Raw genomic sequence first — 15,772 nt, 5'->3', positions numbered from 1 at the left:
TAACAAACGGACGATCATCATCATCATGTTTAATGAAATGAATTAAAATCTTTATGAATCCATGATGAGTTTGCCACGTTTAGCCTAAATTATCAGACAGATAGCTTGCAGACAAGCAGCCTAGGCTACCATTTTTTTGGTAGGCATTAGGCAAACTAAGCTACATGTCTGCTGATAGTTAGTTTCTCACGTTTAGTTTTAGCAAGAAGAATGAATGATGGAAGTAATGCATCACATTAATTATTTTATTCAAAATGGTTAAATGCCTAAATCCTATTACTATTTTGGGTATTGTTTGAAGTGCCCTTTTTTTTAGGTCAGAGCAACTGCCCCTCAAAATTCCTGTGCACGTCCCTGCTGGAATAGTTTTTAAACCAGTTTACTTAATTAAATCTTTTTCTTAAACGCACTAATTTGTTTATCAGAGCATGAGCCACTTTATTACTGCACAAGATCATCAATAATTTCTCCTGTTTCTGGGTTATAGTTGTTTAAAAATGGGATCTTCTGCAGTCCCTGCAATAATAAATAAATAATTTGTGAATTCAGGATGAGATTTATTTGTGTGTGCAAATTTTAATTATCAGATGTTTACTGTGTATATAATGTACTTGGTACATCAGTCTATATTTGAAATCCCATCAGTTTTCTAATGTTAAATTATGTTAAAAGGTGGTTTAACTCCTTCTTGTGGTCATTGTCCTGAAGCTCAGGGGGGAGAAAAATAAATAAACTGTACCGTGTGTGTAGTTTTGTAAAAATGCGCACAGTTTACCAATCTGTCCACATGGATGTAAATTGACAATCTGTACCCACAGTTTAAAATCCGTCCCCATGGATTGTAAAACCGTGCACACAGTTTATTTATTTTTCCTGGGGGCCTCCGTAGAAAAAAGTTGCTTGTTTTGGGCTTGTTTTCACAGGCCTAGTTGCTTATTTGTCTTGCGAGATCTGGCAACACTGCCTACGACGTTATCACAAGCAACAACTTGAAAGATACGAGTGACAGGTTTAATTCATCGATCTATAAATATCTTAATATTGATTAAACTTGCTAATTTTGTGGTCTTGTTGAAGAAACATCTGGCCATTTATTTCTGGCCATCTGGCGTATCTCAGCTGTTGGATTCTACATTGATCGTGCTTTAGGTCTCGGCGTAGTGCTCAAAATGGGGCTAAAGTGTGCATTTCATGGATTCTCGAACCCCGGCGCTACGTCATATTCTCGCGCATGCGTCGTGGAGGCACACACGGAAGGCAATAACAAGCTGGATAAAGGTGTTATTTTGATTTTGTTTTGCGCACAAAAACTATTGTCGTCGCATCGTAAGATTATTGTAGAGCCACTGTGGTGAGATGGACTTTGTAACGATGTTTTAAGTGCCTTTTATCGGTCTTGGGAGTATAAGTGTACTGAATGCCAATGGAGGCCTATATGAAGCCTTTCTCAGCCATCAGCTTTCAACAAAAATATCTTCATTTGTGTTCCGAATATGAACGGAGGTCTTACGGGTCTCGAACGACATAAGGGTGAGTAATTAATGACAGAATTTTCATTTTTGGGTGAACTAACCCTTTAACATGGTTTATAGGATGGCTGAAAACAATCATGGCTGATGAGTCCAGGCAAAGGATTATGGGAAATGTAGTCTGAGATGTTATGGCAATAGTCTATGGTGCAGTGCCCTCTGGTGGTGATCACGGGCACTCTCACTAGTGATCGTAACAGCTTTAGAGAAACGAAATCACAAGAGACATCATTTAACAACTCTTAAAATTGATAATAACATCACCTCTAATTCTTTAGACATTTCAAGATAGATTTGGTACATTTAAAATGGATTGTGAACATCCCATTACTAAAGAGGAAATCTCAGAGGCTGTTAGCTCAATGAAAAAAGAAAATCTCCGGGTAATGATGGGCTTTCAGTCAAATTTTATCTGCATTTTTTGGAAATTATTGAAAATCCTCTATTTGATCTATTTAAAGAATGCGTTTTAAAAAAGGAAATGTCCATGAGTATGAGGTTTATTATGTCTTCTCCCTAAGTCTGATAAAGATCATTTAATGATAGAAAATTGGAGACCTATTACGCTCTTAAATATTGACTACAAAATGTTGACATTGATTTTTGCTAACCAGTTAAAAAGAGGTCTTCATGAGATAATAAGGTTATCTCTAACCAGGTTTATGTCTAACCGTCACATTAGTTCTAATATAAGACTTGTTTTCCACCTGCTGGACTATTCTGATAACATCAAGACTGATGCACTGATAGTATTTCTTGATTTTTATAAAGCATTTGATACGATAGAACATTATTTTTTATTTAAAGCAGATTTTTGATTTCGGACACAATTTTATATCTACAGTTGAAATGCTTTAAAAACATTGATAGTTCTGTGATATTATATCCAAACACCACTAAAAGATTTCCTGTGATGAGATCAGTTGGCCAGGGCTGCCCTATTTCACCGTTTTTGTTCCTGCTGGTGTTTGAATTATTGTCATTACATATTAGACATAGTCCTATTATTAAAGGATTGTCTATTTTTGGAAAGGAAATTAGAGTAACTCAGTTAGCGGATGATACTGCTCTCTTTTTGAGTGACAAACATCAGATTGATAATGCTATAACCCTAATTGACCAATTTTCTGCTGCTTTGGGTTTGACACTTAACAAATCTGAATGTGAAATCTTATGTCAGACTGAAGAGGAAAATATGTTTAATATACCTGTTAAGAAATGTGTAAAATACTTAGGTATTCATATCTGCAAGGATCACAAGGAACGTCAACAACTTAATTTTTCACCTAAATTGAAGAAAACCAAAACATTACTGAATTTATGGCTTCAAAGAGACATTTCTATTTTAGGAAGAATTCTTTTGACTAAAGCAGAAGGGATTTCAAGATTTGTCTACCCTGCCTTCTCTCTTAATGTCCACGATTCAACATGTAAAGACATAAATACCAACTTTTGGGACTTGAATTATAGCTTTAAGGTGAAATGGTTAAAGGAATGTTTGAGAGCACCAGAGTCCTTATGGTACTTTAACCCCAAACAACATTTGAATAGTGTAGGAGGCCTTCAGTTCTTATTGAAATGGAACTACAATATTACAAGATTGCCACTAAAACTATCCCAATTTTATCAACAAGCTCATTCTCACAACTTTTCTCCTCACAAGTCCATATTATGGAATGGTGAATGCATCACTAAAGGGAACAAGTCACTCTATTTGCAGAAATGGATCGATAGAGATATAATTTTCTTAAAGATCTTTTTGTTTGTAATAACATAATTACTTAACTATGAATCCTTTCTCAGACAGAAGGCATTCCCGATAATGTTCAAAGAATATAACTCAGTTTTCCAATCTATACCTAATGGCATATTAGAACTAATGAAAAGTTATAAAAGCAAAGTGAAGTTCCTGGTTTTAATTTTACTCTTTATATAAAAGGTATGGATATTATGAACAGCAATTGTACTAATAAGCATATCAGAAAATGCTTTCTAAACTTAAAGAAAATAACACCTCATGGGACATTTTTCTGGAGTTGTCATTTTACTGAGATTCATTGGTGTGGAGCGTGGCTTGTTCCTTTTAGATTTTGTATCGTGAACAAAGTTAGGGAATTACATGTGAAAATACTGCATAATACATATCCCACAAACGTGTTTATCTCAAAATTCACACCTGTTGATAATTATTGTAGTTTTTGTAAGACAGAACAAGAATCATTAACCCATCTCGTTTATGGTTGTTCATTTTGTTTTACATTCTGGAAAAGTGTTGAACATTATTTGGCATCTAAAACAACACATACAATCACACTTGAAGGGAAACAGATTATTACCAACTTTGATTGTAAAGATAGGAGTTTATGTAATATTGTAAATCTCTTTATTTTATTAGGTAAATTCCATATTCATAAAGCAACATTTTCCAAATCAAGACCATGTTTTAAATTATTCTAAATTGAAACTGACATATATTTTGAGTCTCTTAAATTGGTAAAAAAAAACAACAACAACAAAAAACAAGAAAGCTATGTTAATAACTGATAAATACTCAATTATTATACATCACATTAAGGGTGGTTTGTTTAGTTTGAATTTTTTATTATTTAATACTAAGTTATTTTCTTATTTTTTATTTTCTTTTACTTCTTTATTGTATCAATTACACAAACCAAAATGCCTAACACAATAAAACAGAAACATTGTTCCAATAAAACAATTCATCATCATGAGGCAAACGGTCTGACATTACTGAAGTAAATCAAAATGCTTTATTTAGAGTTTTTGTCCACTATATGCTCACGATCCCCTTATAATGTATATTCAGCAGAGCTTACATCTCTCTCTGCTGACTCTCATACAACCAGAGATGTATAGTAACGAAGTAGAACTACTTCACTACTGTACTTAAGTACTAAAAGGCAGTATCTGTACTTTACTAGAGTATTATTTTTTTCTCCTACTTCCACTTTTACTTCAGTACATATTTTCGATGAGTTTAATACTTTTACTCCGATATTTTTTTTATGTGCAGCATCGTTACTCTTTACAATTATAAAAATGTTATGAATCATTCCATTCCAAACCCACATTACCGCGCATGAGAGAGAGAGCGCGCGCGAGAGTGGGAGAGAGAGACAGAGCGCGAGAGAGAGTTATTAGAGAGAGAGCGCGCGAGAGAGAGAGAGAGCGCGCGCGAGAGTGCGAGAGAGAGACAGAGCGCGAGAGAGAGTAGAGAGAGAGCGCGCGAGAGAGCCCCGCGAGCGCGCGAGAGAGCCCCGCGAGCGCGCATTCACTGTCTTTAAAACAACACGAGGGTCTTGCGCTCAAATTGCTCTCTATTTGTTTACATAGTTAATGTGCACTGTGAAGTAACATATACAAACAATGAACAGCTGTATTTTTATTAACTAAGATTAACAAAGATTAATAAATACAGTCAGGGCCGGCCCTGACCAATTTGCTGCCCTAGGCAAGATTTTACTTGGTGCCCCTTGTATCAAGGTTTAGCACTACATGTTTTCAGTCTAAGTTGCGGAAACACTGGTACTGTTTTATTTTTTTAATGCATTGATGTTTTTTTTTTATTGTTGTTGTTTTATATGATGTCCAGTCCATTCTACCCCGTCATTATGTTCATGATATTATTATTATTTAATTTTTTTAAAAGGCTGATGATAGTTAAACTATACAAAAATAGCACCTACGCCACATTACAGCCTAAACACAAATAACAAGTAATTGCATCCAGCATTCATGCACTAACTATTGAGAACTAGCAAAAGTGTTTGTTTTCCAGTAGATGGCAGCAAACTTCCACTAATATGCACATTCATGTTTTCACCATGAATTAAACTGAGAAATTTAGATATTTCATGTGAAATTTACATAAAATGTTGCTATTTTAAATAAACCTGTATATAAATATCATTACTAATTTCGGCAAATACTTTTTAAAATGTCCATATGTCCCCTTAAAACTGCACAACTGTAGAATAAAAACATTAGGCTATTAAAAAAGTGATATTACATGCGTTTAAAAATCAGATATGAATTTTTTTTTTACAAAATACACTGTCTGTGGCCACTGGAGAGCCCAGAACAGCTGCTTGCATATAGTTTAAGGTAAAACTGGAATTAATTAGCGTACATTAGTATTTTACTACTATGCAATTAAATAAACTGTTCATTCATTACACCACTTTACCTCTGTCTTTACACTGCAAAAAATGCTCTTCTTATTTAGTATTTTTTTCTTGTGTCCAGTCCAAACATCAAAAAAATCTTAAATCAAGATGTATTTACTAGTAAAATGACAGATGATTTTTTCCTTGTTTTCTGGGGGGAAAAAATCAAAATGAAGTGAGTTTTAGCTTAAAACTAGCACAATTATCTGCCAAATGGGGTGAGAAGAATTATCTTATTTCTGTTTGGGACAGAAATAAGATTTTAATCAGAAACAAGATTATTTTTCTCACCCCATTGGCAGATAATTTAGCTTGTTTTAAGCATAAACTCACTTAAGAAAAAATATTATTTTACTTATCTACTAAATGCATCTTGGTTTAAGAATTTTTAGATATTTAGACTAGAAACAAGACAAAAATACTACATAAGAAAAGCATTTTTGCAGTGTTTCCCTTATCTTGCCTGCATCAGAGGGCTTCTGTTTTTTATGACACTACAATTCGGCAATCCGTCATAAATAATCAGGCAACTTTCACCGTGTCTACACCTGTAGCGAGCGGCCAAGCACCCTAAAATATGAAAGCAATCCTTTCTACATTAGATGCGGCGAGAGGCGACGCGACACAACAAATTCCATAAGTTAAACTGATCGCGCGTTATATTTCTGACGCACTTCAAGTAGTTCGGCGGGGGAGATTGATGAGGCGGACCGGGAAGAGACGGTTTTTTGCGCTTTATTTGGTCATATTTCAAATTAATATGAATAAAATAGAATCAGTAATAAATTTTGGCGCCCCTATGGATGAGTGGCGCCCCTAGCATTTGCCTATTCCGCCTATGCCACGGGCCGGCCCTGAATACAGTAACAAATTTATTGATCATGTTTAGTTCATGTTAGTTATTAGTCTACATTAACTAATGTAATGTAATGCTTAAAGAGCACTTCAACTTCTACTCAAGTTACTTTTTTGATAAGGAACTTGTACTTTTACTCAAGTATGTGTCTCTAGTACTTTATACATCTCTGCATACAACGTTGATGAACTGCACTAGAACCAGCTTTTGCTCTTGTTTGTCCCAATTTTGTCTGTAGTCTACCAGCCCAGTAAAGGGAAATCTTGAGTGACCATGAACCTGCTCTCAGCGTGATTACACACACACACACACACACACACACACGCACGCACACACACACACACACACTCTCTCTGACATATCATGTCTCACACAAGAGATGAAATCAGTCTTCAAAGTTTATTCAGGACACAAGCAACACTTTCAAAAAATATAATTTATTATGATTTATATGGTGTTTTCTTCATGGGGATCGATAGTTTCTTATCACAATGTCAAAAAATGCAGGTTTTACTATGCTTTTGACATTTGGGCCCCATAACAAAAAGAATATCTGGAACACACACAGACAAATATTATACATTTTGTCCATTCTCTGCAGTTTCACGTCTAGTATGTATTTCTGTGTGCTGGAATATTGCTTTTGGAAAGATGAACATCAGTTTATTGGACATGTATCACTGTAAGCCTATACAGGTTGATTGAACCTAAAAAATTTATGGAAACTCGTTGCCCTAAAAAAGTTAATTTTGTCTTGTTGAAAAAACAACACATTTCCAGTTTAATGTACTTAAGATTTCAACAGCATTTAATTAAAAACTTTTAGTTAATTGAACTAACAGTTTTTAATTCAGTGGTATTGAAATTTAAGGTTACCATGATGGAGATAAGTGTTCGTTTTAGTTGGGCTCTTGGCCCTTAACTCTTTAAGTTAGATTTTCACTGTCTGCTTTAATTGTGTGTTCATAAAGCCCATTTGTTATGGCAAGGAAAAGCAAATTGTAAGAATAAAAGAGAATTAGTCACAATTCAGATGCATAATTTATTCATGCCGCAATGCATGCTGGGACGCATGGGGGAGTTTTGATTGGTGGTACCCAGCATGCACTGCAGCATGAAGCTTTTCATTGTCACCATTGTTGAGATTAATACGTTGATTCTTGATGTCTGCATGTGTATAAGTATTGCCGTAGATTTAAACCTTTTGAGCACTACATGATTTTAAAATCTTGAATATGATTCAATTACCATAACAGTGCTGGATCACATAAATACAAAATTGATAACACATTACCTCTATAACCAGAACATTTGAGTCTGAATGAGATTAGTGATTCAGCCACTACATGATGATGACATCATCATCAATAAGCCAAAGTCACCATATCACATTTTCTCTTTAGCTTGTCTTGGCCTAACTAAACTGTATTTTTTAAACACACAGTTAAAACAGCCAAAGAAAAAAAATACTAATGTTAACGAGCCAAGGGTCAAGAGTCCAACTAAAACAAACACTTATCTCCATCATGGTTAAACAGAAATAAAGTCAATTTGATTAGTAATGTGTGAAGCTGGTAATGCTGTTTGTGGAGTTGTTTAATCCTCCTCTGCTGAGATCTTCAGATATTTAATGTCTTATTTTATCTTCAGTTGATTTATTTAGTTATTTCAAAATGAAAACCTAAAACAAAATAAATTGTTTAAATAAAGTCAACAGTATCGTAAAATAATTTTTTGAGTGTAAACACAGCCTAAACTTACATTTTGTTTTACTGGCTAACTGTTATACATCTAATTTATTAGGGATTAATAATGTATTAGCTGTTTAAGACCAAAATGTAAAGTTACAAGGCCTAAGGCCAGCAAACGTTGATAAAAATGCGCACAGCTGCAGCCTGACTTCAGTTCAAAGAGCCAATCAGCATCTTCCTTGTATTGCGTTGCATTGACAACCGACTAAAATAGGCTCTGTTAAGTACATTTAATTTAAACAATTAAATAGAATGAAAAAAATCATGCAAATCGTACAACAAACGAAAAACATGGAGTAATTGAACAAATCTTTTGGAGTTTATGTTTATTATACCTAAATAATTTGAATTAAAACAATTTCAGGGATAACAGTGTGGAGTTTTTATTCTCAGTACATTATCAGTTTATGTGTGTTTATATAATCCTTCAAAATGCTGTTTATCTTAATTTGAGAGAAGATTAAAGACCCCATGAGCTCTTACTCTAAATGCTTCAGTTCAGTGTTCAGTCCAAAGTCTGTTTGAAATTATTACACAAGTGTCTTTGTTCCATCTGTAAGATTATGAGAAGGATCATTTAGTTAATGTGACCATAATTACAGGCAAAATATCATTTATTTATGTGGTTCCTTATCGGAATAAATCCAGATTCAGAAAAAATTAACTATTTATTTCTTTACATAAGCGTTCTTTGTGTGATATGAATCCGTGTGTGTGTGTGTGTGTGTGTGTGTATGTGTGTGTGTGTGTGTGTGTGTGTGTGTTCAGGGTCTGATCTGAAGCTGTTTTACAGCCTAATGTCATTTTTACTTTTTACATGTGTCTAAAATATCCTTTCATTATTGATGAACCACTATATACTTTATGGTGGTTTACACACCCTGGCGAGCCTATGATGAAGAAAAACAGATAAAAACATAATCTTACCACACAACAAATTCAGACGTTTCAGTCTAGCAGATGTCCATGAACACATTATCAGAAGTGCAGATTCTTGCACTTTCCCATAACTCAGGATATTTTAGCATGTGAAGGAAAAGCACACATATAATGATTAACTCAGTCCACCGAATGATACGAGCACACATCAGTGGCTCAAGGCTGGAAGCTTACGCTGCTGTTTTTAACCAATAATCAGAACAAAAAGCAGTTGAAGGATGATGTGCATAATTCAGTTTAATATATTTCATCTGACTCCATTAAAGTTGTTGTTCTTTAACCTCTTATTCTTTATCGGTAAAAGTCCACACCCCAAGATTACTGTTATAAACATGAGCCCCATCTGAAAGGCAAAGGCGGAGGTGTTGCTGTATTTTATAATCTTATCTTTAGTATTACTCAGAGGTCTAGTTTCAAATATAATTATTTTGAAGTGTAGGTGCTTCTAGTGTAGATGATAAATCCCATTTGACTTTGTGCTGGCTACTGTATACAGGCCACCAGGACACCATACAGACTTTATCACAGAATTTGCTGATTTTCTATCGGACTTAATACTAAGACAGAAAGTCTGCAAACGCCTCTAGTTTTGTTTTATTCCACATACACTACCAGTCAAAAGTTTGGAAACTGTACTATTTTGTACTGTACTTGGTGTACTTCTGCTCACCAAGCCTGCATTTATTTGATCCAAAATACAGCAAAAACTGTGTGTATTTATATATTGTGAAATATTTTTATAATTTAAAATAACTTTTTTGGTAACACTTTACAATAAGATTTTATTAGTTAACATTAGTTAATGTATTAACTAACATGAACTAACCATGATTAATACATTTGTTCATCTTTGTTAACGTTAGTTCGTAAAAATACAGCTGTTCATGTCATGTTTTTGCTGTGTTTTGATTCATTTTTGTCAGACAGAAAAGCACATCCTGCTGTTTTCTTTAGTTTTCAAAGGATTGACATTGTGTTGTAATTTTTAATGTACAAAAATTAAGTTGTTTCCACTGCTGAGAGGAAAATCCAAGTGATCGCGCCGGCGCCTCACACACGAGCATAATATCTCAGTTCTAGCACTGCCAATTTGACATCGCAGCCGGTTCATTATCCAAATAAAATACATGTGTGTGAGTGACAGAGTTAAAGCCTTTCTTATAGTATGAGGTTACACACCGGTGTGTGTGTGAGTGACAGAGTTAAAGCCTTTCTTATAGTATGAGGTTACACACAGTCATTACAGCATTTAGGTTACACTCCGGTGTGTGTGTGTGTGTGTGTGTGTGAGTGACAGAGTTAAAAACACACAAATTTGTCTAGAATCTAAATACACAGCAATGGCAAACAAAGGGTAAAACGAGAATAGGAAATAGACGTGCACAATCAAACAGTAGCATTACAGCTTTTAGACAGATTACTCTACATATGAACCAAAACAGAACTTTTACAGAAGCACTCTATAAAAACACAATACTTCCAATCTTTATCAAGATAAATGTTTACCATACGCAATAATAAACTCACTGCAACAGTTCACTTCCACCAAATGATACGTACACTCATTTATTTACATTGCTAATGCTGACAACAACTCAAGATGGAAAATTGCAATATTATTCATTTTGTAAACATCTTAAGGTTTTTCCATGGCACTTTTTCCATTGGCTGCTAGTGCTTTAAAAGACTATTGTCTTTTCTTTATATTTTCTTCTCTGTGTTCTGTAAAGCTGTGCAACAATGTTCAAAAGGTGATGCACAAATGAACTGAATTGTAATATATATTGCTTTGGATTAAAGCATCTGCCAAATGTATAAATGCTAAACTGGTTGCACTCTCTGGCAGAACCTGTGATTCTACTGTGGTTTTATTCCTAGAACCTTAAAAGAAAATCTGCCATCTTGGTGGAGTTTGCTAGAGTTCAAGGACATGAAAAGGCGGACAGCGAACACCTGTGAGGCCTTGAGAAGGATCTTGGAAACTTTGGGAAAGTTAAAACTTGTGTCAATATAAAAAAAAGATTAGAACCTAACTTGAGCGGTAAACAACAGGGGTATAAAGGCACATGAGAGGCTGTGGGGATGACAGAGCAAGAGCTGGAAACAGACATCAGTGAAGAATGAAGGGTTTAGTGTGTTTACTGCTGCTGTTGGAAACCTTTGTGTTTGTCAATGGAGGACTCAATGAGAACGAGATCAGTCAACAGCTCAGCTCTGAGGACAGAAGACAGAATCCACCTCAAACAGACACTTTGAGAGCTGAAGCTTCAACTGACAGCCAACAATACTGCCATCTGTGCTTCCCTGACATCCATGCAGCCCTGAGAGAACTGACCGCCACGGTCACAGAGCAGAAAGAAAACATCAGAGAACTGACCGCCACAGTCACAGAGCAGAAAGCAAACATCAGAGAACTGACCGCCTCGGACACAGAGCAGAAAGCAAACATCAGAGAACTGACCACCACAGTCACAGAGCAGAAAGAAATCAACAGAGAACTGACCGCCACGAACACAGAGCAGAAAGAAAACATCAGAGAACTGAGAGAAATCAACAGAGAACTGACCGCCTCGGACACAGAGCAGAAAGCAAACATCAGAGCTTTAGAGACGCGACTGAGAGATGCTGAACAGGCTGCAGAACAACAGACGATTAGCCTGGAAGAGCTGGAGAAGAAAACTGATGGAACCTCACCAAAACATTCACTCTTTTATCAATGATCCTCAGAGTAAAACACCAGTGCAATACATTGTATAGTGTAAATATTAGTGTAAAGTTGAGTGTATACTGTGTAAATTGTGTTTTCTATTACAATAATCAGTGTGAATGTGATTTAACAGAATCTTTATTCCTTCACAGAAACTTCAAATCTTACTCTGAGTCAAGTGGAGGAGTTGAGGAAAGAGAACAGGGGTGAATGAGCTTGAGTGATGTTAAATTCAGTGAATACATTCTCAGTGTAATACAGTAATATATCACAATATTGCTTATGTTTTCAACAACAGACAGAGAGATTGCTTTTTCAGCTGCACTGATGGAATCTGGCGGTGGAGATGTTGGTCCTTTTACCACTGACATCACATTAAACTACAGGAACGTCTTCACAAACATAGGGAACGCCTACAACCCAATCACAGGTAATTATCAATGAAATGAGTCATAAATATTATAGTATTAGATCAGAGGAATCTTCACGTCAGAAATATCAAATCCAGCCCCGGATCTTGTCAAAAGATATCAGTTTGTCTGGTGTGTGGAGCAAACCTTTCAACAGAAAGTCTGGTCTGGTTCCTCAAGACTCTGTTAACAGTTTTCTATCAGCCTGAGAGTTTGACTCAGAGAAGAGCAGGAGCAGGAGACGAAGTGATGATGATAAAAAGAGCAAAGTTTTATTGAATAATCTTAGTTGCGTAAGTCTCAATGCTCAGATTTCGTCTGGCCAGTACAATTTCAACAAGTGTTGTTATACCAAGGGGGGGAAATGGAAAATCACTGCTTCACAACATCATCCTGTGACGATACAAACCTTGAAATGGAGACTTTCTCTGATCTCCTACTCATGAAGCAAACATCCCTTCAGACCACAGTCATAAGATTAAACAACAAAACAAAATAAATAAGGAATATAAAATATAAAGACACAAATGAATAATAATAAAATAATAGATGATATAAATGAAATACAATTATTAAATGAATAATATGAATAAACTAGAATGACTAGAGTGGTGCTTGCAGTGGCAAAAAAACACGATTAGCATGTTGTTAGCATGATTAGCTAACATGATTGCTAACATTATGCAAACATGATAAGCATTTTGTTAGCACGATGCTAACACAATTACCATAATGCTAGCATGATGTTAACACAATTAGTTTGATTAGCTAACATAATTAGCATGTTTTGCTAACACAATGCTAACACAATTAATATTTTGTTAGCATGATGCTAGCACATTTTGACTAGTTTAAATCATGTTATAACCCTAACCCTCGCTAATTGCTATTAGCATGTAGCTATTCACTGTTAGCATATGTAGCATATTGGAAGTGCTGTATGCTAGCATGAGTCAAAAGACCAAACCCCCATGTCTCTATGATATTCTAATGCAGAGATATAGGCAGTGTTGGGGGTAACGCATTACAAGTAACTTGAGTTACGTAATAATATTACTTTTTCAAGTAACTAGTAAAGTAACGCATTACTTTTCAAATTTACAACAAAATATCTGAGTTACTTTTTCAAAAAAGTAACGCAAGTTACTTTTTCACATTTATTTGACTGACAGCTCTCCTGCCCCCATGTTGTGAAAAATAAGTGGACAGGCGTGTGTGTAAACATGATGGTTATTGTAGTTCTAGACTAACTCGCACAATAAAGATTCTGTACTCCTCAAAATGAATAAAATCAGTCAAATGCAAAATCAGAGTACTCAAACCTCAAATATATAAATGTTAAATAGAACAAATATTTTTATGCATTTAATCTACCTTTATTGACCAATGTCGTGCTGCTGACCTTTGATGATTCAGTTAAGCCATGAGCAAAAATTACTAGATTTTTTGTTTTTATTGGTAAAACGTTTTTCTCCTGCGTCCTATTCTTCCATTATCCAGAATGGCAGCACACTTATACCTCAGCCTGAGGCCTATTATTTCAATTTTGGTATGAAGAGGTCTTTACATTAGCACAAAAAAGGACTTTTTTTGCTATTAAAAAACAAAACTAAAAAGCAAGCCCAGCCCAGGTGAGAAAAAGTAACGCAAAAGTAACGTAACGCATTACTTTTCTTAAAAAGTAACTAAGTAACTCAATTAGTTACTTTTTAAGGGAGTAACGCAATATTGTAATGCATTACTTTTCAAAGTAACTTTCCCCAACACTGGATATAGGTATTGCTAAACGGTTGCTAGGGTACTCTGTTTGGTTGCTATGGATTGGCAGCTGCCAATGATGATCCTCCAAAGGCTGCTTGTCAGTATGAATGATATAAACCAACCCCCATGCCTCTGTGACATTCAGATGTGAAGATATCCCTGTGGATTTGGTTTGATAGGATGCTTGATAATGGTTGCTAGGGCGTGGCTAGGAAGTGTTGAAGGTGATTTGTGATTGGGTGTTGATGCCCTGAGTCAAACAAACCCACCCTCGTGTTTCTATGACACTTCTATCTAAAGATATCCCTTTGATCTCTTTCAATGGAAGTCTATGGGATCAGTTGCTAGGGAGCTCTAAATGGTTGCTAGGGCGTGGCTTGATAAGTTCACAATGATCCAGAGATAGTGATTGGTTGGCTGAGTAAATTGAGCCCACCCCCTTGTCTCTCTGACACGTAAGCACCACTAATGATATAAATCTACATAAATGACTAATGATTATAAAATTAAATCGTATAAAATAAAACAAAGTAAATAAACCTGCATGTAGGATTGATCACAGATTGCTTTTGAAAATCTTCAGACCTGATGTTGTGTAATGTGTGTAAGAGAATTAATGAAATGATCTTCATCTTTTAAAACTATAACACAGTGTGTTTGGTCATTAAACTGATGAAGCTGATTCTGTGTCTCTTGTTGTTTGATTCAGGTGTTTTCACAGCCCCACTGAGAGGAGCCTACATGTTCAGAGTCTCTGTTTATGGTATTGGCCCAACTTCAGCATCTGCAGACATTGCTAAGAATGGAGAGCGTGTGGTTTCAGCACATGAAAATCAGACTAAGGGTCTGGTAAACTCCTCAAATGGAGTTGTGTTGCTCCTGGAGGTTGGAGATGTTGTCTATGTGAGACTTTGGTCTGGCTATAGGATATATGATAACCAGTATAACCACAACACTTTCAGTGGTTTCCTGCTGTTCCCCTTATGAGAAGATGAGCTTTGCAGAATGTGATTCCAGTAACTCTGAACCTTCAGCGAATGATTTAAGATGATAATCATGAAGAATTATTAACATATGAACCTGTATTAATGAGGAATAATGTGTGTTTGATGTTTGCTATAGATTACTGTGCAAAAGTCAGTATGAGACACTATATTCATAAGTTCTGAGCTTCTCTACATGTCACATTATATAATGAGTTTCATCACTGAGACAGACAGGACTCATGAATATCACATGACTGATTTGTTAAAGCAGTAAATCTATAAATGTTGAATAATATCTGTTGAAGTGTATCTTGTTGCTGATCCTGGATCTGTATCTTCATCCTGCATAAATAAGAGAATAAAGAGACATTGTGGTATTTTCTTTTCAACAGTATTTGTTTTGAGGTCATGATATCATGTGGTATAATAATGGCGCTGTCATGTAATTCATGAGATGTAGTTTACATTTAATGTACAGTTTTTGTCTCTAAAATGGTAGATTAAGAACTAAGAAGTGTATTTTTCTGAATCCAGTATGTAATGTAGCAGTAGCTCAAAGGCTAATCTCATGTCCTTATATATAGAGCAGTGTAAGTCCAGCAGTCGGGAACATGCAGGGATTCTCCTGGAGGCCTGAAGATGGCGC

The 15,772-nt window shown here is 35.4% G+C and overlaps 1 protein-coding gene across 1 annotated transcript; it reads left to right on the top strand.

Moving 5' to 3' along the window:
- The first annotated feature begins 11,349 nt into the window (after positions 1-11,349).
- On the top strand, positions 11,350-15,502 carry LOC307126693 (uncharacterized protein). Its single transcript, XM_079817337.1, has 3 exons — positions 11,350-12,175; positions 12,268-12,399; positions 14,850-15,502. The coding sequence occupies exon 1, from the start codon at positions 11,383-11,385 to the stop codon at positions 11,980-11,982; it is 600 nt and encodes a 199-aa protein (XP_079673463.1). The 5' UTR covers positions 11,350-11,382; the 3' UTR covers positions 11,983-12,175; positions 12,268-12,399; positions 14,850-15,502.
- Positions 15,503-15,772: the final 270 nt, after the last annotated feature.

The sequence above is a fragment of the Gobio gobio genome (genome assembly GCF_949357685.1).
Source record: "Gobio gobio genome assembly, chromosome: 5".
Taxonomy (NCBI): Eukaryota; Metazoa; Chordata; class Actinopteri; order Cypriniformes; family Gobionidae; genus Gobio; species Gobio gobio.
This window is presented reverse-complemented; position numbering and strand designations above follow the sequence as displayed.